Here is a 27130-nt window from a genome sequence, read left to right as displayed (position 1 = left end):
TAACTACCTACCACTGAAGACTTCATGAGCGGTCCGTGTGGCTTACTGGAAGGAGAGCGTGGAAACAAACGACACATCCTCAACGCGGTTGCAACGCGATGGGAACCGTAAATATCTGTTCGCAATTGTCAGATGGCGGAAATTGATATTTATTTGCATCGTAAAATATTATATTACGTCCGCATTAGAAACCACATTGACTGAGCAAGCATTGGTGGTTTTTCGGAATTGGTGTTAACAAAAAAAAAGCTGATCCTGTGTATTTTGGACAAAACGTGCGCGGTCATGAAAATGTGCAGCAGCAGCCTCGTGTTAAAAGAGGGCCTTGAGTGTGATATCAGTCGTCAAGACTTATCCGGGCGAGTGAACGTTCTGTTGCGTCTCTCTTGGATATCTTGTCGGTTTTACGACTCAAGATAGATTCGTCATCTCCCCGGCTCGCCCTGAACTCCCTCTGGTCACGGCTGCGCAGTGACCGGCGTGGTGAAGTACGGGCAGACGGTCGACGCTGCGTGGGGAAGCCTTCGTCCAGCAGCGGATTGACGTGCGAACCCTGCGTAAGTGGCGTCGGCGTCGTTCTCCGAGCATCGTGCGCGACGGCATTGGCCGACGTAACGGGATCGAGACCGTGTGAGGCGTCGTCTGGGGTGCACGTGACGGCCGAGTCCGATCACTGAGGCCGCGCCGCGGATGGCTGCAGCTTGCGCTCGCGCCGTAGTCTCTGCTGTTCCTTGGTCTCGGTCCTTTCACAGTGAACGCTCGCTTTGAACGCGCGCTGCGAACGAGCACTATGGATGCACGCTGGAATCGCGCGTTACGGACGCACGTGCTCCATTCACTCCAGCCTGGTCCAGCAGCTCACACAGAGCACTGCGAGATGCACAATGGAGTAACGCGATGTGCATCGTGATCAGAACACTGAAACTTTAACCAGTTCCCTGGCTCCCTGTTCTGGCAAACATTCTGCCACTAAGTATCTGCAGGATCATGCAACAATAACCACCTACCATTTTTCGATTTAAAGCTTTCGTGACTGCAGGGATTCATCTTCTTGGTTCTTTCGGTAAAGTCACGTAGAAGGGAAGTAATAAAATAATAAAAATAAAACATAATAAAATAAAATAATTCTCACGACGTTTCGGCTACAACGCAAGCAGCCGTCTTCAGTGTCTCATTCTTCACCTGAAGACGGCTGCTTGTGTTGTAGCCGAAACGTCGTGAGAATTATTTTATTTTATTATGTTTTATTTTTATTATTTTATTACTTTCCTTCTACGTGACTTTACCGAAAGAACCAAGAAGATGAACCACCTACCAATCAACCAAGACCTCCTGGGATCACGCTGCTGTCACCATCCTCGAATCTCACCCAGATCCAGAAGGATGCTGCTAGCGAACTCGGTGGGACAACGCAGACACCCGGAATAAACTCATTCCAGACCCAAACATCGCCCCTCCTCGCTTTGTCATCCCTCGGAGACCCTGGTGTGGCCAGCGAACTTCATCACAACACTGACATGCCCATGCGCCCATCTCATTAAAGACAAGCCACGTGAGTAAAACAGTAGACTCGCAACCCAAACTATGGACCAAGAAAGTAAACCAGTGCGGTCCGTGCTCTTTGAACAGCGGAGGAGGAGCAGCAAAGCCTCACCAACTCTTTCCTGCAGCCCTCTCGTCGTGGCTAGCAGACATGTTGCTGCTGCCACTATGCACAACAATGCGGTGCACATACGCAGGCCCGCCCCACAGCCTGCGGGCCGTTTGGTCTTGAGGCCGTAGCACGTTGGGTGTGGACCGGCGAAGCGGTGGGCCCTGGGACCGGCTCGGTCATCTTTCTCTCTCTCGCCACCGATGTAAGCCCTGGCTGAGAATCGAACTCGGGGTTCCTGGGTTCGTAGTGCGCTGCGCTAACCGCCGCAACTTCATCGCTCCACCTGTCAACCATTCATCGTTAACCGTGGTCACTCCACTGCTGGATGAAGGCCTCAATGAGCCGCCACCACATCTCGCTCAGGACCGGTTTCATTGATCCATCTCCCCGCTCGACGGACGGACTCTCAGACGCGTTTTCATTACTAACATTGCCTTATAATGGTGGTAAAATATATACAGCTGCCGTTGCAGGTAATGGGCTATCTAGAGAGTGGAGAGAGAGAGATTAGCTAACTTTATAGTTGGAGATTACATTTTACGATGTTGTTCTTTGGAAATCAAGCATCAGGGCAGACCCTGGAGGTCACTGGGTGTCTACTGTGCAGCAGCAGCATTGGAATCGGGCAGAGGGGAGAGAGCGTGGGTGCGGTGGTGGCGGCGGTGCCGTCGACGGCTGTGGGCACAGTGGCATCTTCATCTTAAACTCGGTTTGTTGAGAAAACTAGAACATCGTGAGGCGGACGCGAGCTCTCTGTGAATTGGCCTTCGAGCCGTTAACAGTTTGCTGCGCAGACGCCGACGAGCAGACGCAGACCCTCTGCGTCGTCGAATGTCTCTACTTTGTATAAATCTCGCTCGAGTCGTGTGCGGTGTCGTTATTTCAAATTAGGCAAAGCTGGACTGCGACGCCGGCACACATGACGGCCGACTCTTGCGAATGACGTCACGGAGATCTTTAACGTCCGCTGTGAATCAGACGGCACGTCGCGGTGGTGGTATGATTACGGCTAATCCGCACCACAGTATTAACCAGCGTGGCCGCCTGATTCAAATTCTGATTGCTGCTGCAAGCTGCGAAAGTGCTCCCACGAGTGCGCTCACACGAGCAGCCCCTTTTGACGGCGCGCGCAAGGAACAAGACGTCCGCAATGGTGCCGACCGACGACGCGGCGCCACGTTGCGCCACGCGGAGGAGGCGTGCCGGGTAGGGGAGCTGTAGCGGCGCCACCGCCAGGAGCACAGCAGTGGGGCGGTCGACACCGCCCTGCGTTGCTCCGTTCTGGAGTTCAGGGACGTGGACGGTTCCGGAGTTCAGGGCCGTTTCGCAAAGCGGCGGTGTAGAATCCGCAGTGGTTGTTTTTTGTATCGGGTGGAATTTATAGCGGTCTTAATCTGTAAAATCTATAGCGGTGTGAATCTGGAGAATCCGCAGTGGTGTAAATCTGTGTAATCTATAGCGGTGTGAATCTGTGGAATCTATAGCAGTGTCAATTAGTGGAATCTCAAGCGGTGTGGCTGTTGAATTTTAGATTTTCACAATTGTGCTAACAGATGCACGTGTTTGGATTCTCTCTAGCGACTCCAGTTTACTTCGCCCCGAACATTCTCTATGACGGAATTTGTGAAGCATTCCCAAGCAAGACACTCAACTGAGGCTTTCCTCGATGAATGGAAGGGTTAATTCCCGTGCCCCTTGCTGGCAGACCAACGCCCGTTTCCAGGCCAGTGGTCCCGAGTCACCTTGTGGCCCACAGGGAGCGTCTGTGCGACGTAGCCACGGCACCACCACGGCACCACCACGGCACCACCACGGCACTCGCGGTTCTCACCGAGCGAGCGGTGTCCCCCCCCCCGCCTGCTTGCGGCTCGTGACGTCCGTCCCACACGCGGGGCGCGGGAGCTCTAAATAAGCACGCACTCCGCCGGCGCTGATAGCGAGCGAGTCTAAAGTTGGTGGCAGAGCCCTCTCCGCCCTCTGCGTGAACTTCCCAGGGCCGCCGCCGCTGCCGCCGCCACCACTACCACCGCCACCACTGCCGCCCACCACTGTTATCGGTGAAGCTGCGAGGCCCCTTGTTGAGGGCCCCCCTGAGCCGAAAGCGTTTCGTTATCTTCTCGCCGGAGTTCTCTCTGCCGGTGCGGAGCCAACGCCTGGCAATTGCTTCGTGGCTGAGTGTTTTGTGCCGAGATGCGAATCTGCCTCCTGAGTTCCTTATCCCCTCACCGGCAACGCCGCCGCTTGTCGTCCGGTGCCAGATTTACGCCCGCACGCAGGTACAGTGCTGCGGGTGCCCTCTGATCTCAATTCATTGGCATGGAGAGGCACGGGGAGTTTTATACTCGGGGGGAGTTAAGGATTTAAGCGTTTAGGACTTTGGACTTTTGCATTGTTACGGGTGATTTTGCATATTTTTAATATAGTGTTCTGGATTTTTAGATGATTGCACGCATTAAAAATGTCTCTGCGCTGCTAACGGTATTATTTATCTAGTTCACACCCGATCACTCCAAGTGCTGCAAGTGGAATTTTCCATCCAAGATATTTTGGATTGTAGCAGTTGACACTCGATACATAGCTCCCCACAGCCTATAATGTCTGTTATGCATAGTGGTCACCCATCCACGCACTGGACTGCTCTCAACCCTGCTTATAATCCGAGATCTGGCCGAGATCTGACTGAGATTGGCTGGCATCTGACCGAGATCTGGGACATTCCATCTGCACAGGCCAGTGGGCAAAAATACATTCTTGTACTGTACATCTATGGTCCCTACCTTCACCAGCCCGCATTGCCCAGCGCGGTGAAAGTATGCTCAAGGTAACCACCACGATTGGCACGGCGTTGGTCGGCCCTCATCCAGCAGCGGATTGGCACGGATCCGCACCTGCGGGAGGTGCTCGGGATGCGTGCGGCGAGCCCGATGCCGCACGCCACGAACGGCACTGCCCGGAGCCGCTTGCTACGACGACGTCACCGTTGCAAAGCGCCGCTCTGCGACGCTCTGCGGGTCACGCGCGGGCTCACCGCTCACCTCTTGCTGTGCAGCCCGGTTCCTCACAGGCCACGGACCGTGACCGGTCCGCGGCCTGGGGATTTGGGCCCCTGAGCTACAAGACTCATTTAAGGCCGAGTCGACCAAGGGGAGGCCCAGGCCCGGTAGAAATTTTGGTCGTGAGCGGGAATCGAACTCGGGTGGCCGGGTTGGTAGCACGGCGCGTGAACTGCACCGCCGCCTGGCGGTGCCCACGGTTGGTTTGTCTTTGGCTCTGGGATGAGGCCGCACGGCTTCACGATGTGACGGACGCCAGATTTCTAGCGCTTGCTCCGGAGCACGTTTTGACTTCGCACGAGGGGCTCGCCGGTCAACTCGGAGTGTCTCGTGCACGTGAGAAGTGTGCCGCGTGTTGTACCCGCGTGACGCTTGGCTCGATCCACTGCTGGATGAGGGCCTGCCCACATGCCGCGTGGTTTGTGGGGGATGGGGCGGGCGGGGTGGTAATGTTACTGCGGTGGCGCAGCGGTGAGCGCGTTGCACTATGAACCCGGCAGTCTGTCGAGGCTGTACGGGGTAACTTTCTCTTTGGTGCGGTGTCATGGCGGGTGCTCGGGAGAGACCCGTCGAGCTGAAGGCCGTGGCGGTGCGGCCGTGCGTTAGGGCGGACGCTGGTGGCAGCGTCGTCCCTTCCGTAGTGTCACCCACGTGCTGAGCGCGCGCGTGTCGTGCGAGTGGTGACGTCGGGGTACAACGGCTGTGTGCGCTTGGAGAGAGAGTTGAGTTGCGTGGTGCCGGACTCGCGACCGCGTTGCCGGCTCCCGCCGTTGACGGAAGCCGGCGGAGAAGCCGAGCGAGTGGGTGCTGAGACGATGCCTGTGTCGTCTGGTGTATGTATATTGTATGGTGTATGTATGTTGTATGGTGTATGAATAGTGTATGGTGTACGTATGTTGTATGGTGTCTGTATGTTGTATGGTGTATTTATGTTGTATGGTGTGTGTATATTGTATGGTATGTGTATATTGTATGGTGTATGTATGTTGTATGGTGTATGTACAGTAAGGGAAAAAAGTATTTGATCCCCTGCTGATTTTGTACGTTTGCCCACTGACAAAGAAATGATCAGTCTATAATTTTAATGGTAGGTTTATTTGAACAGCGAGAGACAGAATAACAATAAAAAAATCCAGAAAAACGCATGTCAAAAATGTTATAAATTGATTTGCATTTTAATGAGGGAAATAAGTTTTTGACCCCTCTGCAAAACATGACTTAGTACTTGGTGGCAAAACCCTTGTTGGCAATCACAGAGGTCAGACGTTTCTTGTAGTTGGCCACCAGGTTTGCACACATCTCAGGAGGGATTTTGTCCCACTCCTCTTTGCAAATCTTCTCCAAGTCATTAAGGTTTCGAGGCTGACGTTTGGCAACTCGAACCTTCAGCTCCCTCCACAGATTTTCTATGGGATTAAGGTCTGTAGACTGGCTAGGCCACTCCAGGACCTTAATGTGCTTCTTCTTGAGCCACTCCTTTGTTGCCTTGGCCGTGTGTTTTGGGTCATTGTCATGCTGGAATACCCATCCACGACCCATTTTCAATGCCCTGGCTGAGGGAAGCAGGTTCTCACCCAAGATTTGATGGTACATGGCCCCGTCCATCGTCCCTTTGATGCGGTGAAGTTGTCCTGTCTCCTTAGCAGAAAAACACCCCCAAAGCATAATGTTTCCACCTCCATGTTTGACGGTGGGGATGGTGTTCTTGGGGTCATAGGCAGCATTCCTCCTCCTCCAAACACGGCGAGTTGAGTTGATGCCAAAGAGCTCCATTTTGGTCTCATCTAACCACAACACTTTCACCCAGTTGTCCTCTGAATCATTCAGATGTTCATTGGCAAACTTCAGACGGGCATGTATATGTACTTTCTTGAGCAGGGGGACCTTGCGGGCGCTGCAGGATTTCAGTCCTTCACGGCGTAGTGTATTACCAACTGTTTTCTTGGTGACTATGGTCCCAGCTGCCTTGAGATCATTGACAAGATCCTCCCGTGTAGTTCTGGGCTGATTCCTCACCGTTCTCATGATCATTGCAACTCCACGAGGTGAGATCTTGCATGGAGCCCCAGGCCGAGGGAGATTGACAGTTCTTTTGTGTTTCTTCAATTTGCGAATAATCGCACCAACTGTCACCTTCTCATCAAGCTGCTTGGCGATGGTCTTGTAGCCCATTCCAGCCTTGTGTAGGTCTACAGTCTTGTCCCTGACATCCTTGGAGAGCTCTTTGGTCTTGGCCATGGTGGAGAGTTTGGAATCTGATTGATTGATTTATTCTGTGAACAGGTGTCTTTTATACAGGTAACAAGCTGAGATTAGGAGCACTCCCTTTAAGAGTGTGCTCCTAATCTCAGCTCGTTACCTGTATAAAAGACACCTGGGAGCCAGACATCTTTCTGATTGAGAGGGGGTCAAATACTTATTTCCCTCATTAAAATGCAAATAAATTTATAACATTTTTGAAATGCGTTTTTCTGGATTTTGTTGTTGTTATTCTGTCTCTCACTGTTCAAATAAACCTACCATTAAAATTATAGACTGATCATTTTTTCATCAGTGGGCAAACGTACAAAATCAACAGGGGATCAAATGCTTTTTCCCTCACGGTATATTGTATGGTGTATGTATGTTGTATTGTATGTGTATATTGTATGGTGTATGTATATTGTATGGTGTATGTATATTGGATGGGAAATATTTGTTGTGCGTATGTTGTATGTATGTGGTATGTGTATATGTTTAACTTCTTTTGCACCATACGTAGCCACCCGCGCTAATTGGAGGTGCGGGGGAAGGACGATCGCATGGAGATGGACACAGAAACGCACAAAAACAAAGATCCCACGTATAGCCTGAACAGTCTGTTGGGGCAATTGCTGTTAGCGAGCACCTATGAAGGCCGGCACGGCACACAAGGGGGTGGGTGACGATGTTTACACACCGCTTCAGGAACTAAAGTTGACCCTAGGGGAGGCCCAGGACCGCTTCAGATAATGATCGTCACTGGTGCTGGCCGTGAGCGGGAATGGAACTCGCTCGCCGCTCCACAACCGCTCCCCTACACAGACACACACACAGAGACATTCAACGATAGAGGTAAACTAAATAATCAATCAGCACAGACACACAGACATCATAAAACAATTACAACCAATAGTGATTTGTAACGTTTATCTTTACTCGTGTATTGATAGTTACATTTTAGAGCTATTTTATTGAGGGTCTCTTGTTGTCTTGGTGTAGTCTAGGACTGTTGTTGTTGTCTTGGTGTGGTCTGGGACTGTTGTTGTTTTGCTGCCTTGCCCAAGTTTGCATTTGGTGTTAAAAAGAGCCCGACAGGAACGTGTTGTACTTTGTAGTTATATTACACTTTGTCGTTACCCACTTTGTGTAAATGTTTTCGTTTGCTTTCAGTGACTTGCTTACCTTTCCTGCACTTTGCACTCTGGTTGTTGATTGTTGTTGTGTCTTTGCTGTAACTTGCTGAGCCGTCCCTACTGGACATCTGTGAAACAGATCTTCATAGCTCATCGGATTCCTCCTGCAGTCTAAATACAGATTCTGATTCCAATTCGATTGTTGGGGCAAGAGGAGCAGCGCCTAATGAAGGCCGGCACGGCACACGAGGGGGTGGGTGGCCAGCACCACGCCCGACCGCCTTCGTCTCCCGGGTTGCGATGTTTACTGCACACCGCACCGGGTACTCATTTGAGGCCGAGTCGACCTAGGCGAGGCGCAAGACCGGTTCAGATAATCGTCACTGGTGTTTGGTGGCTGTGAGCGGTAATCAAACTCGAGTTGCCGGGTTTGGAGCCCAGGGCACTAATCACTACCACTCGCACACTCACTCAGCAACAACAACAACCGCCATTCGCCACTAACTGGCGGTGACATCACCATGACGCTTGTGCCAGGCCATGTGCGCCTTGAGGCCACGTGAAGTGTCGAACGCCCGCTGGCAGGAGGTCACGGGGCAGACGCAGGTGCCGTGGGTTGACTGAGATGACTGGCTGATGCACCACCTGTGCCCCCTACTGTGCCAACTTGCTGTGCTTTAGCCACCCGTCGCTCCGCTCATTGTTGTGAGCATCGCTCATCCGCCCTCTGTTGTTGTTGGAGAGTGACTGCCTCCAACTGCCCAGTAGCGTCCTTCACGAGCCTCCTCCACTGAGGCCGATCTTGACACCGCTGGTACCAGTCATCGGCAAGTCCACTCAGCTCCACGTCCTCCTGTACCACAGCACTCCATCTCTTCTCTAGCCCGTTCCGTGCCCGTTTAGCCCCCTCGATCCGGCTGAACAAAAGCTGTTTAGGCATGCGGTGGCTGGGCATGCGGGCTACATGACCCAGCCAACGCAGCCTTGCCTGCCGGAGGAGCTCACCGATGGGACTTTGCCTAGATCTTTCAAGGATTTGCGAGCTCCTCAGACAATCCAGCCTGGTTAAACCCAGGATGGATCGTAGGCAGGCCAGCCTAAATGTTTCTAACCGGCGAAGATGCTGCATTAAGGGGGTCCACGTTTCGCAAGCGTAGAGAAGGGAGGGAATGACTGTGGCCGAGAAGACCTGAAGCTTCGTGCGGAGCGACAGACCAGGTAGCTTCCACACAGCGTTACGCAACCGATGAAAAGATATTGCCGCTCGACTGATTCGGAGTGAGACCTCTGCTATTAAACCGGAGCCGGTCATGAGCACACTGTCCAGGTATGGGAAACTCTCCACTCTCTCCACAACTGCCCCATTACCGATTGTGAGGACGGAGTGTCCGATGGTACAAAATACCCAGGCAGGTGCTTAGTTTTGGTGGGGCTGATGGTAAGGCCCCACCTCTTAGTGGCATGCTCCAGTTTCAGCAGCAGTGTCTCCAACTCCTCCTCTGAATGACCAGCAATTACCAAATCATCGGCATATATAGCGTGGTTGACCAATAGGGAGCCATCCCTTGACCGCACCCGGGCATCGATCAGCCTCCCATTATATCTGTACCAAATGGAATTTCCCCTGGTGCAGCTATTGAAGGCTTCACGAACTACGTGGTCAAAATAGATGTTAAATAATGTGGGAGCTAGAGGACATCTCTGTCACACCCCAATGTGTACAGGGAATGGCTCTGACTCCCGGCCACGTAGTTTTACCCGGGCCCGCTCACCATCATGAAAGGTCCTTAATGATCGTGAACAGAGCGTCAGGGACTCGGAAAGCATGAAGAACAACCCAGAGCCCAGGCCTACTGATGGTATCATAGGCCTTGACCAGGTCAATAAAGCAAAGATGTAGGTCTTGTTGGAATTCCCTATACCTCTGCTGTAGCAGACGGACAGGAAATATGGCATCTGTGCAGGACCGCCCTTTCCTGAAACCGCATTGGGGTTCCGCAAGCCTCTTCTCAGCGTGCCTAGCAAGGCGATGTTGAATAATCCTTGCCAGCACACTCACTCACACACTCACACACCAACACTCCAATACCCGCCATTGACCACGAAGTGACGGTAACGTCACCACGGCGCCTGTTGTAGGCCAGGAGCACTTTGAGGCCATGTGAAGTCTCAAAGACTCGCTGACAGGAGGTCCCAGGACAGACCATGGTGCTGTGGGTTAGCTGATTGAGATGACTGGTAGATGCACAAGCTGTATCCCCTACGCGCCCCGCTCGTTGTTTTGAGCGTCACTCCTCTGCCCTCCGTTGTTGCTGGAGGGCGACTGCCTCTAATTTCCCAGTAGTGTCCTCCTCCATAGAGGCCGAACCTGATACCGCTGGTACCAGTCATCAACAAGTCCACTCAGCTTCACATACCGCATCAGTCCATCTCTTCACCATCTCATGTCGTGCCCGTTTGGCCCCCTCTATGCGGGCATACAGAAGCTCCTTGGGCATACGGTGGCTGGGCATGTGGGCTACATGACCCAGCCAATGCAGCCTTGCCTGCCGGAGGAGCTCACTGATGGGAATGTGTCCAGATCTTTCAAGGATTTGTGAGTTCCTAACACAATCCATTCTGGGGGAGCTGAGGGGGTGGAGTGTTTGGTGGCACAAAATACCTAGGCAGGCGCTTAGTTTTGGTGGTGCTCATGGTAAGATCTCCCCTCTTAGTGGCACACTCCAGTTTCAGCAGCAGCGCCTCCAACGTGAGCAGCAGTCACCAGATCATCAGCATACTCCCACACAGCATACACCCCACACACACACTCAATCGCACTCACTCACAAAGACAAAGAGGAGGCCCAGGACCAGTTCAGATAATCGTCACTGGTGTTGGCCATAAGCGGGAATCCCACTCAGGTTGCTGGGTTTGTAGCACAGCGCGCTAACCGCTACACCCTCGCTCCCCACACTCGCACACATGCACTCACACACACTCCCACTCACACACACTCACGCACATGTATCTACCTCGTTGCTGTTATCTCACGGCTATTGTTCGTCTCGCTCGTTCTGTTTGATGTGCCCCATTACCCGAAGAAGAAACGTTGCCGTGCAGTTAGCATGCAAAGTTCTGCGAAGCCAAAATATTTCATTCTCTCCCGTGTGGTTCGGTGCACGTATCGCGAGTGTGAGCATCAATCTCCGTCGCTGACCCAATCGTTACGTTCCGTGCCTTACACTCTCACACACTCGCACACAATAACAAAGGCTCTTTGCAGTCGCCGGTGCGTGTGCCGTTAGCGAGCACCCGACCGACTTTTGTCTCCCCATTGCTGATGTTTGACACACTGAACCAGTTACCATAATTCAGGCTGAATCAACCTAGGAGTTGCACAGAACCGGTTCAGATATTTGCCACCGATGTTCACCGTGTCCCGGTGCCCCGGCCGCGGTTTGTAGCGCGCTTCGCCGCTGCTGCCCCTTTGCCATTCATCGCTATCCACATCAACCACGACACACCCGCAGCTCGCGTGCGCCTGAGACGTACGTAACGCCAGAGACGTAACGCTCAAGACGTACGCTCGCCCAAGACGTACGAGTGAGACGTACGCTCGCCAAAGACGTAACGCGCATGAACGAGACCACAGGTGTGGCTGCGAAGCCCTCGTGACGCACGTCCACTCTGCCAGGCAGACTCGGGACGCAGGTTCGCAACGGAGAGAACAATGGCACTTCAGTGCAGGAAAGCGACCAAGAGAAATGTGACAATGGAGGTTGGTTGACAAAACTCGACACGGAGTGAATAATCCACGGTGAACAAATATGTCTGTGGCCGTATGGGTGCACAGGTGCGTGCGTGTGTCGGAAGCGGTGGTGCAGTGGTGAGCACGCTATGCTGCCCAGAAACCCAAGTGAGATTCCTGCTCACAGCTAATACCTATCACGATTATCTGAACTGGTCCTGAGCCTCCTCTAGGTCGACTCAGCCATTAACGTTGTTTCGGGTTGATCCAAGAGTGTGAAATCACCGGTCTTGAGGTCGGTTTATGGTGGCACGTGACGTCGGATGGCATCGCTTCCAGAAATACGAGATGTTTGAAACCAAACTGTGTCCTTTGTGAGTATAATCTAACAATAGCTTGTAACACGCGCTCACAGAGCAGTCTCTTTGCGCTGTCGTAGGGAGAGAGGGGACGACTCGGGAACGAGGAGAGGAGTAGCGGGAAGCCAGCGATGTGGTGAGCTGGTGCCAACTATTGCCAAAGCTCTTGTGGCCCTCTACACATGAAGACGTTATCGGCCGATCACCGAGCGCTTATACAGTGATCCCCTGCTGATTTTGTACGTTTGCCCACTGACAAAGAAATGACCAGTCTATAATTTTGGTGGCCAACTACAAGAAACGTCTGACCTGTAATTGCCAACAAGGGTTTTGCCACCAAGTACTAAGTCATGTTTTGCAGAGGGGTCAAATACTTATTTCCCTCATTAAATGCAATCAATTTATAACATTTTCGACATGCGTTTTTCTGGATTTTGTTGTCGTTATTCTGTCTCTCACTGTTCAAATAAACCTACCATTAAAATTATAGACTGATCATTTCTTTGTCAGTGGGCAAACGTACAAAATCAGCAGGGGATCAAATACTTTTTTCCCTCACTGTACACGTGGGAGGTAATTGGAGCTGCCGGAGAAAACCCACGTGTGCCAGGGGGAAACCCTCGATCCCGTACAGATGTTACGGATGATATTCAACGATACTATTGCTGTACCGCCTTTCTCCTGGCGAGCCAGGGTACGGCTCCTCCTCGACGCCCGCGGGAAGAAGGGAGTTTCGTGACGACGTCCGCGTGCAATCCACCAACCCTCGCTGCCTCCTCCACAGCGCGGATCACTACAGGCGGCCGCGTGCAGCGGCAGAGTAGCCACCGGCGACACGTACGTGCTTGTGCCCGTACGCCCCGTGCGCAGCGTCCTGGCAGCTGGCGTGACGGCGCTGGTGTCGCCGCTCGCTCACAATCGGCGCTCATGCATTAATCACGCACCGGCGGCGGGGGGTCGCGTTTGCCGGGGCGCCACTCCCCATGGCGCCACTCCGTGCTTTCACGCTCCTAAGCTTCAACCGCCCCGCCCGCTGTTAAATAATGTAGAGAGCCGCCCGTGGACCGTGCCCGCCCGCCCGCCCGCCCTCGCGCACGTTCCACCCACTGGTCATCATCACCGTAGTCATCACCGTTGTCAACGGCGTTGTCATCACTGTCGTCATCGCCGTTGTCAGCGTCGTCGTCAGCGTCGTCATCACCGTCGTCATCTGCGTCATCTGCGTCATCGGCGTCGTCATCTGCGTCGTCATCTGCGTCGTCATCTGCGTCGTCATCTGCGTCGTCATCGGCGGCGTCATCGGCGTCATCGGCATCATCATCGTATCATTGTAATCATCATCAGTGTCACTTTCTATTATCGCCACCATTGATATCATCGTTTATCATCACGATCGTCATCTTCCGTTGTCATCATCATCATCTTCATCGTTATTGTTATCATCATCGTTTATTTTGTTATCGTTATTGTTATCATCATTGTCATCATTCTTGTTATTGTTTTCATCGTTTTTATTGTTTTATCATCGTCATTGTCATCGTCGTCATATCTCAGATGCAAAGCGTGGCTGAGCCTAGTTTGTGACCGACCTGCCACAGAAGATCCTGGCTTTAATCTTTTGGGCCACAACCCTTAAGCACATCCGCACCCACCATGGCAGCTGAAGCGAATACTTGACCACGTCGACGATGCAGAAAATGGGAAATTAAAAAGTTTCCGATCAGCATGCGGCGACTGTGGTCACCACCCAGAACAGAGCAGCGGAGCAGATAAAGCGGTCTCGCCGTCCGATTCACAAAGACGAAGAAGGAGGAAGAGATGGCCCCGTCAAAGCGATACTCCGCTACTCGCGATCGCCCGGCTCGTTAACCACCGCGGCGTTAAAGTCACTACTGCCGTTCTACACCAGGGGCCGGCAACCAAAATAACCAGAGGGGCCACATTTTTTTTATTTGGTCAAAAAACTAATACGAGACGGCGGTGGTTGTCCTTCATAAATAATTGTCACAAAGCAGTCGCTTAAAGAGTCGCCGCACGCGGCTCCGGAACGGCGCCCTGCCCACGCCCTGGATCCGCACCAGCGGCAGCCTCGCGGAGTTGGCGCTGGGTGGGTGCCCGCCGCTCCCACCGCTCCCACCGCCACCACCAAGCCACTCCGGTCGGCATGGCAAAGCACAGCGAGATGGCCGTTAGGTGGCGGTGCGGCAGAGCGGGTTATTGAATCCAATCGGTGGACACCGCGTGGGCTGCCCCCAGGTGGCGCGGTTCCCTCCCGCGGGATGTCCGACGTTCCTCTTCACGCGGCCGGGGCAGCTTCCGCAGCAAACGGGACGCCGTGCCGGACGGAAACGTGCCACCTGAATCGTCTCCACGTTACTCCGGTCTCCTCGCCCGTGACGGAAAATAAACATTTCCCTGTTTAAATGGGCCGGGTGACCCAGTGCAGGACCCGCCTGGGTGAGAACCTTTAGACTCGGTGGGGATCTTCTGGCTCGCAGCACCGTGTTGCTGTTGTCTGTGCTGTGTGTGAACACGACTGGAAAAACATTTGCTTGGCACCAACGTTACCAGGAATTAGCTTCCCTGAAAATGAGCGTTGAGATGAAAGTCTGTGTTGCCTACCCAGGGCGAGAAGTCAAGAGAGCAGGGCGAGTCGCGGTCTCTGAGAGTGGCCGGCGGGCCGTTCACCTGCTGCCAGAACGGGGCGATGATTGCCTCTGTGGGTGTGTGGAGTTCAACTTAAGTCATTTGTGGGTGATTTTCGAAATTGGCAAAATTGAGACTCTGACGCCCGGCGCACAATGGCCCGGTCTGTACAAATGACGTTGCGGAGATCCGGCGCACTGCTACGGTTACCACGCACACCTCAGTGTCGACCACGGTGGCCACTCGCCTCGAACCGCGAACCTCTGGTGGCACCGTCAAGCAGAGCGGTGCCGTCTGAGTGCAACGCACGCGTCTTGAGTGCGTGTCGTGTGTAAGCGTGTCGTGTGTGTGCGTGTGTTGTGTGTGTGGGCGTGTCGTGTGTATGCGTGTGTTGTGTGTGTGGGCGTGTCGTGTGTATGCGTGTGTTGTGTGTGTGTGCGTGTCGTGTGTGCACGTGTTGTGTGTGTGTGCATGTCGTGTGTGTGCATGTGTTGTGTGTGTGCGTGTCGTGTGTGCGCGTGTTGTGTGTGTGCGTGTCGTGTGTGCGCGTGTTGTGTGTGTGCGTGTCGTGTGTTGTGTGTGTGTGTGCGTGTGTTGTGTGTGTGCGTGTCGTGTGTGCGCGTGTTGTATGTGTGTGCGTGTCGTGTGTGCGCGTGTTGTATGTGTGTGCGTGTCGTGTGTGCGCATGTTGTGTGTGTGGGTGCATGTCGAATGTGTGCGTGTGTTGTGTGTGGGTGCGTGTTGTGTGTGCGCTTGTGTGTGAGCTGGGGAGCGGTGGCGCAGTGGTTATTACACTGCGTTACAAACCTGAGGACCCGAGTTAAATTCCCGCTTACCGCCACCCAGTGAAGATTTTATGAACCTGGTGCGGTGTGTAAACATTGCCACTGGGGAGACAAAGGCGGCCCGGCGTGGTGCTGGCCAACCACCCTCTCGTATGCTGTGCTGACCTTCATAGGCGCTCACTAACAGCACTTGCCCTGACAGTCTGTTCAGGCTACACGTGGGATCTTTGGCTTTGTTGTGTGCTGGAGAGACAAAGGCAGCCGGGCGTGGTGCTGGCCAACTACCCCATCATGTGCTGTGCCAACCTCTGTAGATGCTCGGTAACAGCACTTACCCCAATAGTCTGTTTGATGCTCTGCTAAGAGGGACCTTTTTGTCTTTGTGTGTTCTGCCTAGGTTCAGCAATGGCCTCCCAAGTCAATAAGGATCTCCGGGTGATCGCAATCAACACCACTCAGTCAGAAAAATTCCGCGATAACCACGTCAGGTGAGTGCGGCATCCCAGTCCACCGCTCAGAGCAGTTGTGTCACGCGGGCTGCTTGACCATGCTTCACCGCGCCGATCGGTGCCACTCGCCAACCGATGTTGGCCGGGGATCGTTGTCGGCGGTGTGCCATGCGTGTGCCATGCGGTGTGCCATGCGTGTGCGGTACAGTGTAATGTGCATACATGTGCAGTGCAGTGCGGCGTGCATACGCTGTGGGTAAGCCCTGCAACAGCTATAAGATCCGATCCGTTTTCACTCTCCAACGAGGTCCCTGAGATCTTCGGATTGCCATCTGCCAAGGACTCCGAGGTCAAGGCTCTGTTCCTGGGGTGGTCGGGAATTTGCCACTGCGCAGATGCCACGCTTTGGAACATCGCTTTGCCTTTGCTCACCAGAAAATCCGAGTCGTTCGTGCTTGTTGCGTCTGTCTTGAGAATCCACCTCTGTAGACCGGCCTTCACCCCTGCCCAGTCCTGGCCGTGTACCCTGCAGGTTATGTGTGTCTCCTGCTTTGCATGTACGGTGGTGGGTCGCATTGGTGGGATCTACGGATGAAATGCGTAACTTTACCGATGGACATCATAATCACTGTTATTAATTACCAGGTCCTCGCGTGCACGCGATTTGATACGCACGTTATTGGCGATCCATTCTTTGATTTCAACCGACCACCACGGGCCCACAATGGAAAAAGGCAACCAATCAAACATTATGTAATGTCGCGCCCTTCACAAGAAAAATGGTCACAGAGCGCTTCACAGATGGACACGTTAAAACATACGTAACGTTACATCGGTATACACACAAGTTAAACTTAATACAAACAAAATAACATCAACCCACTCCCTGAGCGAGTAAACAGGCCCCATAAACCGACCATCAAATCGTGGTGTCAAGCTGACAGACATCAAATGTTGGAATGCTCCATCCTGGACGGCCCCGTGGACTCAGTCGAGCTGCGATGGGGTGTTCACCAGGTGCCTCGCTTCCTTGTCGCACGCTAAGCTCCGGAGTTACCCAAACAGTCACGGCGGCACCAGGCGGCCCCGGAGACAGGAGCCTTGAGACTTCTCCTGGTGACCCAGGGTATGGCACCTCGATGCCCACGGGAAGGGAGTTTCGCAATGTTTGCGTGATAGCCAACACGGCGGCGTGTCGCCTAGTATCGGCGACAAGTCGCGATTATTGCAGCTCACTACTCTACGGGACGTCTCGAAACAAAAACATTAGCACACAACTGTGCAGTGTGCACACAACTGTGGCGCGTGTTGTGACGGGTACTGCAAGATCCGACCGTGCCGAGCTGCCTTGACTTCTAGCTGCTGAATGGACACATTGTCAGGCCGCGCTCGCTGCACACAAAGTGCTTGCCACAAATGAGCCACGGTACCTCGCTGATCTCTTGAAGGCGCATAAACCTTCATCACTCGAACTCCGGTCATCCTCGAATCGGCTTTTGGCTAGAAATCTAACAAAGACGGTCACTGCATCGAGCGCTTTCAGATGCGTTTTGGCAGCCGTCTGGATTGCTTTTCCAATATTAGGAAACCACTGAGCTATGCACTTTTAAATGATCTAGATTGACAACTCATTTCTTTAGAACTGGCTTTTGCATTTAGTTTTCATCCTTCCCCAGCACCTCCGATTAGCACGGTTGACTATGTATGGTGCAAAAGAAGTTCAACGTCGATATGATCCACCAACCCTCGCTGCTGCCTCTACAGCGCTGGAGTACGGCAGGACACGTGCAGCAGCAGCAACGTAGCGGCCGCCACCACAACCGCCACCACCACCACCGCCCGATCGTAGGCCGCGGGGTTTGACGCGGTGCCAGTTTGCCGGCACCTGTCGCAAACATAGAACAGATGGCGAGTGGCGGCACGAGGCTCGCTGATAACACGATAACACGATAACATTGCTGCAGATGCCACGAACGTTGCCCCCCAACCCCCCCTCGGAATATTCGGGCCACACGTCGTCCCGCACTTACAGACCTGCGCTGCGCGTGTCGGCGTCACCGTACAAACCTCCCAAACGTGAAAATGAATTACTCGCAAATTACTTATTTTGGGTTAGGTCGCGTAAATATCGATGTGTGTCATTAAACCCACCCCACGACCCGACACAGCCAGTCGGTAAGGTTTGTCACGTAAACAGAACGTGCCAATTAGTTACTAGTTCAGCAAACCGGCTGTGTGTTGGAGACTAAACCCACTACAACATTTACAATTTAAATACCGTGACATTTCACCGGTAATTACAACAACAACCAGCTTCATCAGGCAACAGCCCGAGTTGATAAAATTATGCTCATCTGTGAAACATTGTGCCTTTTGTGACAGCCTTGCGCTCGAATAATTCTACAAATGCCACCAAAGAACACTCAGTGATGATTCTTCGTTATTGCCGATGCCGAACAGCGATTGTCAATTACGCATCGTCCTTGGGATGAGGCGATCTGGCTTCGTCACCAATGTCACAGAGTGAGAATCCCTCCTGATGTTGAGCCGATGCTGTCGCTGCGGTGAGCGCACTGCACTCGCGATCCCGAGGTCGCTGGTTCGATTCCGTCTATCCCGGCGCGGCTGATGGGACACCAGGGCAAGTTGGCCAAATCACAGTGACTAAGAAATGTTACTGCCTCGCCTGGTATGCAGGAGGTCGTTCCCGACTCTGACGCCTGCTGTATATTTGGAGTTTGCGTGTTCTCCCCCGTGGTCATGTGGATTTTTCTCCAGGTTCTCCGGTTTTTTACTAGAAACATGCATTTACAGTATTTGGCTGCTATCAATTTCTACATGATAAGCCACTTCGTTGAGCGATCATTTGTGGCCAGGTTGCTCGGTGGGCCTTACCTGGTAAAGCCCACCGAGTTAGTTAAAAATAGTTTTGAGTTTAAGTTCTCCCTCGCCTACTTATGTCCACCCAGCAGCGCACGCAGGCGCTTGGTGTGGTGGGGTAAAGTGTGGGTACGCCCACCTTGAAGATGTAGGCAAACACATCCTCTCTCTATGGGTCCCTCTGGTGAAGATCCTTCTGCAACATTGGTTTGAGTGAGCATTTGCAGGGGCTGCACCTTTACACTTTATTCACGGCAGGCGTTAACGTTTATGGGGTGGACAACACTGAAGCTCTGCTCAAAGACAGAGGTCCCCCGTGTAGCGTTAACTGGCTGTTGGGGAAAGTGCTGTTGGCGAGCAGCACCTATGAAGGCCGGCACGGTGCATAATGGGGTGGGTGGCCAGGACCACGGCCTGCCGCCTTTGTCTCCCAGTGGCGATGTTTACACACCACTCCAGGTACTCATTTGAGGCTGAGTCCACCTAGGGGAGGCCCACGACCGGTTCAGATAATCGTCACTGGTGCTGACCGTGAACGGGAATGGAACACACACACGCATGCATGCAAACAAACACGCTTACAAATACACACACACACATACGCACGCACGCACACACACACGCATGCACACACGCACACACCCGGGCAATGAACCCATTAGTTGTGCCGCCACCTCGTGCGCACCCTCAGCCTAGAGCCCCTCTGTGGCATTTCCAGGCAGTTTTCCCATCCCGAGCCGTGAGCAGGCCAAGCGTGCTCCGCTTCCAAGGCGCGACGGGAACGTCGCTTAGCGCCCTGGGCATGACACAAAAATAATAATGAAGCAACACAGTAGCTTTGTGAGTTTCACAAATCTCTACGATCCGCCAACCCTCTCCTCCATGGCTCTGGATCAGTGGCGTGCGGCACCACCACCGCCACCAACGCCACCGCTACCACCGCCACCACCGCCACCACCGCCACTGCGCAGCGTCAGGTAACCTCACGGGGGAAAGCCAGAAAAAAGTCGACAAAGCGCATCAACTTTTCTACGAGCGTCGTAAAAAGCGAGCCCTTGGCCCGTGCACTCCCCCCATATCTGTGCCTCATGCATATTTCAGGGTAAGTGCTGATAGCCTGGAAGAGCCTCGCAAATTATTATCGTGATCTGTTTTATCCTTGGCCATGTCAGCCCTGAAGGCGGTCGGCTTGAGCGGGAGTGGGGATGCCACGTTGGCACTCGATTTGAAAGCCTCGTGACATTCGATTTATTTATTTTTTGCCATCCGTGAATTATTGATGGCGCTCCGACAAACCCCGGGACCCTCGCGAAGATTAATCAAGGTCGAGAGTGCGAGGGGCGGCGAAGACGACGCGGCTCCCGAGTTACGCGGACGGCGAGGGGCCGGCCCCCGCGCGAAGCAACCGCGGGAAGCAACCGCGGGAAGCAACCGCAGAAAACAACCACGCTTTCATGCCGAGTTCTCGACCGTTGGCAACGATCATCGTTCCGAGCGGTGTCTCCTGCTCCAGCCCAGTTGCTTTCACCTGTTGTCTCGTGCGCGCGTCCTTCCTCTTTGCGTCTCCCAACCCTGAGTCCACGATGACCGCCACGGGACTAAAGTCGTGACGACCGTTGGCGTTTCACTTGGCACGGCGCCTGTGCCGGCCACGAGCATTAGAAACACAGTGTTTGATTTACACGACGAGCTCCGAGGCCTCGCATTCCGTGGTCGTTCTCTGGCACCGGGTGGTGGTATTCCGTGAGCATCGCCCGATGAGGGGCGTTCGCCCGAGCTCCCAGAGGTGGAGCCAAGCATGGTGGTTGGTTGGCTGTCGATTCTGCAACGGTTGTGGGATCTGACGGAAGAAAGGAAGGATTGCGAGGCGTCGTGGTATCTGATGATGCAGCCGATCGCCTCTGTGAAGGCACTTTTCTTCAACCGAAACGTCCTTCCATGCGTTGGCGCGGGGTCCCGAGCGTGGACGCCGAGAGGGCATTGGGGGGGCCGCATGGAGCGGCCGCCCCTGCCACCTGACCCTCCCTTGACTCACAATCCCTCACTTTTCCACTCCGCACCCGAGCGTGGTGCAACGAAGGCTGTCAAGAACAGACAATTATTTCTGGCATGTTCTTAAGATCCCTCTCCGAGACCGGAATTTGTTAATGATCACAATTGCACCCACAATGTATTTTTTACGCATACAAATTTAAGAGAACCTGCGTTTAAAAGTATTGTACAACCCTTATAAAATAGATACTCCCCACCTATATAATGATTCATGTCCTGTGAAGAAGAACCATTGCCTGAAACGTTGCCTGTTATCTTTCTTAATCAGAATCTGTATTTTTACTGGAGGAATCCAATGAGCTATAAAGCTCTCTTTCACAGATGCCCAGTAGGGGCATGGGGGGGGGGTGGATAAGAACACCACAACAACACACACAGCACACAAACACGATAGGAGTGCAGAGTGCGAGGAAGGTTAACCGCACGCATTGTGATCGACCATTAGTGGTGTTGGATTTTTTGTTCACCTGAATTATTCGTGGAGCCTCGTGACGTACAACTGCAACAGGAGAATGTTGACGGTAGCTTTACTAACTCGCTGTTTTCTTGCAGCTGCCTCGAAATAAAAATAGGTGGGTGGGATGCCGGGGGTGGCCCTGTTTACAAAGCCGGTGGCCAAAGTTAAACATTTACACTTGCAGATCGGTGCGACCAGTGCACACAGATCGGAGCGCGGGCGACGGAAAATGCCGTCATTGACGCCCTCTGTGTTTAACCAGATCGGCGACGGCGCCCTGAAGCACAAACGCCCTCTCGATGGCTCGCCGCAGGGCCCCGCGCGGTCACCGCGTAAACGTCGCACTCGTGGCGAGCGCCATTTAGCTAAAGGTTGCGGAAATAAGAAGCGCGTGGGAAGTGTGGGAGAAGCACTGGGGATGTGTGGGGGAAGCGTGGGAGGGGGAAGCGCGGAGGAAGCATGGGGGAAGGGGAGTGATCCACCCAGATAACCGACGCGTCTCCACCCCCGTGTCTCTCTCTCCCCCACCCCCCAGCACCGCCAAGTACAACGTGGTGACGTTCCTGCCACGGTTCCTGTTCGAGCAATTCAGGAAAGCTGCCAATGCCTTCTTTCTACTCATTGCCTTACTGCAAGTAAGGCACACCTGTCGCCCTCACCGCCCCCCCCCCCCCCGTGCTTCTACGGACAGAATCGAGTTGTTAAATTGACTTGTGTCCCCGAATTGTGACGGATCATGGGAAGGTCGTGGGGTCGCTGAATGTTTAGTTCCTGGCCAGGAGTTTTATGTTTGAGCTCTTGTACACCGGAGCAACGGAGGAGTGGAGCCGCAGGGTCTCCCGGACCCGTCCCTCCTGTTGTCACCACGGCGGGCGTGCAGGTCAAACATCTCATTGGAGACCCAAACATCGCACATCCTGGCTTTGACGTTCCTCCTCGTCAAAGACATCGGTGGTGGCACCATCATCCGCATCAGAACATCAACAGCAGGCACATCTCTTTCATGAATGTCCAGTTTCCTCCTCGGTGTGCGTGCGTGTGGGGCGCACACACTCAGTCGGTGACGAGGTAGTTGCAGGAGGCACCATCTCTCTCTCTTTTTATTTCCCGTTACACCAACTCCGGCCTCCTCTGTCTCGACCACGCTGCCGTACAGCCCTGCCTAGGCACAACCCTGACTGCGGTGCACCGACGGCGTCGGCCGAGACAGACAACCACTGTCCGGCCGCGCAATTATTGGGCGAAGACGGCGAAGACGACGGCGGCGGCGACGACGAGACGGGTCCACTCCCAGAACCGGCCGCCCGGAGTTCTCCGCTGCTTTTATTCTACTCGGCGCGGCTCGGCTCCGCCCTGGCCACACCTCCCTTCTCGAACCCCACCAGAGGGTTCCAGGGGCCTCCCTGTGAAGTCTTCCGTGACCCTTGCCCCAGTTCCTCAGTGCGCTCACTGTCCACCGCAGTTGCCGCTGCTGGACAGCAGTCGGCGCTGTGTCACTACACAATGTAAAATGAAAGAGGAGCCACAGTAGTGTGATCGTGGCCATGCAATTCAAACGATGGACCATAGATTAAAACCCCTAGAGATAGGGATACACTGAGACCCATTGAGATACATGGAGACACAGACACTCATAGCGATAGACTCGAGAGATGAAAACAAACTCAGAGATACTCATACCGACAAATGCTCAAAGGGGTACAGAGTCATTTATTCACATAGAGAAACATACAAAGGCATAGAGATACATAGCGACCCATAGAGATACATAGCGACCCATAGAGATACATAGCGACCCATAGAGATACATAGCGACCCATAGAGATACATAGAGACCCATAGAGATACATAGCGACCCATAGAGATACAAAGAGACCCATAGAGATGCATAGCGACCCATCGGATATACATTGACACAGAGGCTCGGGGATACAAAGAGACTCGTAGATATACATTACAGACAAGCAATCCACACTATGGCCTTATTTGGTAGAATAAAAATAGTTTTACGTTTAGTTTATACTTAACCACTGTAAGTACGTATGTTAAACTTCTTTCGCACCGTAGTAGCCAACTTTGCTAATAGGAGGTGCGTGGGAAGGGCACCAAACTAAACAGAAAAAGCAGTATTACATAAATTAGTTTTGAATCTAGATTTAAAGTACATAAGCCCCACTGGCTTCCTAATAGATCCATGGCTTGCTAATAGCTCCAGTGGCTTCCTAATAATGTCGTCTGCGCTCCTTCAATGGAGGTGGAACAACAAAACGACACGAGCTCTCTCCTGAAGCCCTCCCTCTGGTCGTGGTCAGCAGCACACCTCGACGCTGGAACCGAGCTGCTGAACCACGCTGCTGCTGCTGCTGCCGCCGCTGTTGCCGAGTAGAAGTCGTGGTGGGGGTAGTTCTAACATGATAGCCCTCTGTGTGCGAGGGTTGCCACACAGCTCTTGGTTGAACAAAACAACCCCACTGAGTTTACTCCCCAAGTGCCCGCTCGCCCGCCGCTCCTCATAGCCCCCGCCTGCCCTCTCGATCCCGCCCGCTCCTCAGAGCGCACGCTTCTTGGCACGCCCAATCCTCATAGCGCATGCCTGCCCACCCGCTGCTTGTAGCGCCTGCCCACTCTCTCGTAGCGCCCGCTCCTCGTGGCGCCCGTTCCACTGCCTTTGTCAGCTTTTTTGTTTTGGTCTCTGTAGTTTATAGGGCGGGGCCTGAAAGCGCAGCACCTGCCATCACCCAGACGAGCCGCTATTGCCTCCGGCCTCCTCCTCCCTCTCTCCATCCCCCTCGTCGTCGTCGTCTTTCCGTTTCCGTGGGTGGCTGAGCCGGATTAACGATCGACATTGATCGTGCCGCCCCGTTGTGGCCGTGGAGGTGTAAATAAATAAACGGATGAGACTCTGTACGGCTGACAAAAGCAACAATGCCACGGCACTTCAGCAAACCCGCCGGCCCAGGACGTTGAGGGGGGGCGGGTGGTTGCGTGCGGTTGGAGCCTGGCGGCCGTCCCGATTGCCACCCCGGTTAACGCCACGGTGGGTTCTGTACTCGGCGTGTGATATCGCGCGCCCCTCTGCTCGCCAGTATTTTGCGTGTCCCGACGTGTCCGCGTCTCTCGCCCCCCAGCAAATCCCAGATGTGTCTCCCACGGGACGCTACACCACCCTGGTGCCTCTCATCTTCATCCTCACACTCGCCGCCATCAAAGAACTCATCGAGGATTATGTGAGTCCCCTGGGCGTGGACGCAACCACTGGCGGGCGCGCTCGTTGTTCTGATGAGACGCGGAAAGTGGAATCTGTTCCGTTATTTGTCTGCTTTGTTCCTTGTCGTCACCATGTCGCCCACCCACAATTCTACACTGTGATTATCGCAACCACCCACTCAGCCACCCAGCCATCCACCCACTCAGCCACCTACTCACTCATCCACTCAGCCATCCACCCACTCATCCACTCAGCCACCCACCCACTCAGCCACCTACCCACTCAGCCACTCATCCACTCAGCCACCTACCCACTCACCCACCTACCCACCCACTCACTCAGCCACCCACCCACTCAGCCATTCACCCACTCATCCACTCAGCCATCCACCCACTCAGCCACCTACCCACTCATCCACTCAGCCATCCACCCACTCAGCCACCCACCCACCCAGCCACTGAACCTCTCAGCCACTCGGCACCAACCTACCCAGCCACCCACCCACCCATAGGCCTCGGCAAGGTAAGGTAATTTACCCTTTTTACCGGGTAAAAGGGTAAAGGTAAAGGGTAAAGATGTCGACATGCCAAGGGGTAAGGTAAAGAGTAGGGTAAAGGTAGCTCGGAAGAATTACCCGGTAGGGTAAAGATAGCACAAAGTATTACCCGGTAAATACGGTACCTTGTTTACCGCTAAAAGCTCCGTGGCTCAGTCCGTGGCCTCCATTGAATAAGTAATATTAAAACAAACTTGATTAAAAACACGCTTTTATGAAATGTACGAGTAATGACAAAACTCCACGACTCCAGGAAGTGGCCCCGAAGATTGCCACAACGTAAGGGGCCGTGGTGACTTACAGCCAACGTCAGTTGAGCGTCGACAATTAGACCCAAGCCGAAACACAACATTTAAATTTTTTTTAAAAATATATGAATTTTTTATGATAGAATATAGTATTGTCATCAGTATGACCTAAGTATACCAAGTTTGCAGTCGATACCACATTAGGAAGTGGGTAAAAATTGAGTTTCAAGATTTGAGGATACAACAACAATAACGACAACAACGACAGAGTGAGTTAAAAGAAAGCGTGTAACATTTGAATAATCGAGAATATTCTATATGATTAAAGCGCTCTACCTAGCATTTACCGTTATAAACCTTGTTCATGTGTAGTAGTTCCCTAGTAATTACCCTGTTATCGGGTTATTTGTATGGGGTAAGGGTAAAGTGTAGGGTAAAGGTAAGCTCGTTGCTTTTTACCTTTTACCTTGTACCTTACCTGCTAAAGGGTAAAAGGTAAGGGTATAGTGATTGCATTCTGGTAAGGTAAAAGGTAGGGTAAAGGTAGGCTTGTTGTTTTTACCTTTTAACTTTTACCTTACCTTGCCGAGGCCTACCCACCCACTCAGCCACCCACCCACCCAGCCACTGAACCTCTCAGCCACTCGGCCACCAACCTACCCACCCAGTCACTCAGTCACTCAGCCATTCAGCCACACAGCGACTCACCCACTCAGGCACCCAGCCACCCACCCACCCAATTGTCAAAATTCTCAAAATATTTGTCGCTTTTCAACATTCCTGCGGTTTTGCTGAAAATCGAAATCACTTGGCATATTTCCCCATGTGACAACATGACTGGGCTGAGGCCACCCAGTTTAACCACAAACCGGTCTGTGCTAGTTAATGGGTCTTCATGTAAGTCTACGAGTCTCTCTGTGAGTTTGAGTCTGTGGGTCTCGATGTATTTGTGACTGGGCTGGGACAGACTGTGCCACACACAAGACCCCCCAAGACGAACGTCATTGTGGAAACGCATCGCGGCGCTTGCCACGATGTCCGGCGTTTCGCTAACGTGCCGATTTGGCACGGAATCGACAGCGGCGGCGGTCGTGGTGGCGGTACCACGGCTTTAGTGGTGGCGGCACCACGGCTTTGGTGCCGCGGGCCGACCGGTGATTGTACGTTGCGTGTAACGAGGGCATGTGACCCCTGCAGCCACTGGAGGCGCTGCGATGTTAAAATAAATAAAAAATGTAGATTAAAAGCGATTGTTGATTTAACGAATTTTGAGGCACCTGTGTTCATAAGCACAGCAAGTAGATTGCTCGTCAGGGCGTGTCAATGTTTCAACGTCGTTTAGGCGCACGCTGCACGGAATGTGCCCCTTGGGGACTCAGCTACACACCACTCACTGTGACTCAGCTACACTCACTGTGACTCAGCTACACTCACTGTGACTCGACTCGGCTTCACTCACTGTGACTCAGCTACACTCACTGTGTCTCAGCTACACTCACTGTGACTCAGCTACTCACTGTGACTCAGCTACACTCACTGTGACTCAGCTATACTCACTGTGACTCAGCTACACTCACTGTGACTCAGCTACACACCACTCACTATGGTCTCAGCTACACTCACTGTGTCTCAGCTACACTCACTGTGACTCAGCTACACTCACTGTGACTCAGTTATAC

General features: G+C 53.2%; 1 protein-coding gene across 7 annotated transcripts in view; it reads left to right on the top strand.

Moving 5' to 3' along the window:
* LOC144736275 (phospholipid-transporting ATPase IA-like) overlaps positions 1–27130 on the top strand; it is a 188574-nt gene that overhangs the window by 45860 nt on the left and 115584 nt on the right. For 6 of the 7 annotated variants that reach the window (XR_013588747.1, XM_078618906.1, XM_078618908.1 and 3 more), the window contains 3 exons: positions 15999–16089; positions 21975–22074; positions 24568–24666. Coding sequence is in view for 6 of the 7 variants with exons in the window: in XM_078618906.1 (XP_078475032.1) it covers positions 15999–16089; positions 21975–22074; positions 24568–24666 (290 nt within the window). In the remaining variant the exon portion in view is untranslated. Of the gene's footprint in view, positions 1–10788; positions 13008–15998; positions 16090–21974; positions 22075–24567; positions 24667–27130 lie in introns of those variants that run through there. The other variant, XM_078618907.1, reaches the window with a different exon arrangement.

Source organism: Lampetra planeri, chromosome 60 (genome assembly GCF_965212315.1).
Source record: "Lampetra planeri chromosome 60, kcLamPlan1.2.h2, whole genome shotgun sequence".
Taxonomy (NCBI): Eukaryota; Metazoa; Chordata; class Hyperoartia; order Petromyzontiformes; family Petromyzontidae; genus Lampetra; species Lampetra planeri.
Note: the sequence above shows the minus strand (reverse complement) of the source record. Positions and strands in the feature narration are given on the sequence as shown.